The sequence below is a fragment of the Mandrillus leucophaeus genome, unplaced genomic scaffold, assembly GCF_000951045.1.
Source record: "Mandrillus leucophaeus isolate KB7577 unplaced genomic scaffold, Mleu.le_1.0 Scaffold990, whole genome shotgun sequence".
NCBI lineage: Eukaryota > Metazoa > Chordata > Mammalia > Primates > Cercopithecidae > Mandrillus > Mandrillus leucophaeus.
Genome location: NW_012110808.1, coordinates 275,781 through 277,374, shown reverse-complemented (window position 1 = coordinate 277,374; position 1,594 = coordinate 275,781). Strand labels below are relative to the sequence as shown.

Genomic DNA, 1,594 nt, shown 5'->3' with positions numbered 1-1,594 from the left:
TCCTCCCCCTCCCCTTCCTCCTCCTCAAGTTAAGGCACAGCCACCCCACTGCCCACCTGCTCTGGGTCTCCCACCCCGGCCCTCACCGACTCTGCTGCCCTGGCTGCCGTTCTTCTTTTCCTGCCCAGTGTCCATGCTGCCCTCCATGTCAGTGTCAGCCTGCGGGCAGAGAGGCACCTAGTGACTTGGCCTTCAGGGCTGAACAGAGTCCTAGGGGTCAGGGGTCAGGAGAAGGCTGGTCCCCACCTTCTCATTGGTGGTCAGGGGCAGGCGGGCCTTCACTAGCGTCAGGTAGTAGCCGGAGCCCAGTTGACGACGCAGGAAGAGTGGGGAGCCACAGCAGCACAAGCGACCCCCCGCCACCACAGCCACACGGTCTCCCAGCAGCTCTGCCTCATCCAGGTGGTGGGTGGAGAGGATCAGTGTGCGACCTAGGCATGGGGAACCAACCCACAACTACCATCAGGCCACCGGCTCTTTGCCCGAGCTGAGGCCTCTGCCAGGAGTTGTCTGCCCCATGAAGCAAACTCCTATTCGTCCCTCAAAACCTCATCCCCAGAACCTCCTTGTCAGAAACCTTTTCTGGCCCCTTAGGCAGAATCCAGGGGAACCTCTGGCTACCCCCAACTCTTACTGTCTTGGTATTTGAGCAGCAGCCCCTAAATGCCATAGCAAGAAGTGGGGTCCACATGTAGCAAACTCCTACTCACTCCTCAAAACCCCATCCCCAGCACTTCCTTGTCAGAAACCTTTTCTGGCCCCTCAAGCAGAATCCCCAGCTCTTACCTTCTCGGTATTTGAGCAGCAGCTCCCAAATGCCGCGGCGGGAAGCAGGATCCACACCAGCTGTCGGCTCATCCAGGAAAACAACCTGGGAGCCGCCCACAAAGGCAATGGCCACAGACAGCTTTCGTTGCATCCCACCTGGTAGAGATGGGGAAGGGACCTCAGTGTGTTGCACCCAGCCTTGGGCAGGGCTGCCTACCCACGTGGACCTCAATATCTGGCTTCCCTCAGCCCCCCTCCCTGTGAGATTCCCCCAGCCCCCCTCCCTAGGGATTGGGCTCACCAGAGAGGTGGCGAGTCTGCACACTCTGCTTGGAGACCAGCCCCACGTCCTGCAGCAGACGGTGCTGCTCGGGACCCACCGCAGCGGCACTCAGACCCTTCAGCCGCCCATAGAACCAGATGTGCTCGCCCACGGTCAGCCTGTGGCCAGTGCACAGAGCAGAGTGACCCACGTGGCAGGCAGAGTCCCAGAGGGCGTCCAGCCCCTTCCCACCACTGCACTCTGGGCCTGCCGAGACGCACATGTCAAACAACACGTTGTACTGGGGACAGATGCCCAGGTGGGGCCGGATGGCGGTCATGCTGGAGCGGACGTCGTGGCCCAGGATGAATGCAGAGCCACCACTGGGTGGGAAGAGACCACTCAAGATGGACCTGTGGGCAGAGGGGTCTCAGAGCAACCCCCTTCACAGAGTGTGTCAACAGTTACAGAGCACCTATTTTTAATTTTTAAAACTTTTTTTTTTTGAGACGGAGTCTCAATCAGTCATCCAGGCTGGAGTGCAGTGGGGTGATCTCGGCTCAC

The 1,594-nt window shown here is 59.7% G+C and overlaps 1 protein-coding gene across 1 annotated transcript in view; it reads right to left on the bottom strand.

Annotated features, from left to right (window-relative positions):
* The window catches only part of LOC105532887 (ATP-binding cassette sub-family A member 7), a gene marked incomplete at its 3' end in the record, with an annotated part of 26,009 nt that overhangs the window by 11,277 nt on the left and 13,138 nt on the right, over window positions 1-1,594 (bottom strand). The window contains exons 15-19 of the mRNA XM_011971219.1: window positions 1,312-1,443; window positions 1,070-1,209; window positions 787-924; window positions 247-431; window positions 87-159 (exon numbers count right to left, since the gene is read on the bottom strand). Of these exons, the coding sequence (XP_011826609.1) occupies window positions 87-159; window positions 247-431; window positions 787-924; window positions 1,070-1,209; window positions 1,312-1,443 (668 nt within the window). The remainder of the gene's footprint in view (window positions 1-86; window positions 160-246; window positions 432-786; window positions 925-1,069; window positions 1,210-1,311; window positions 1,444-1,594) is intronic.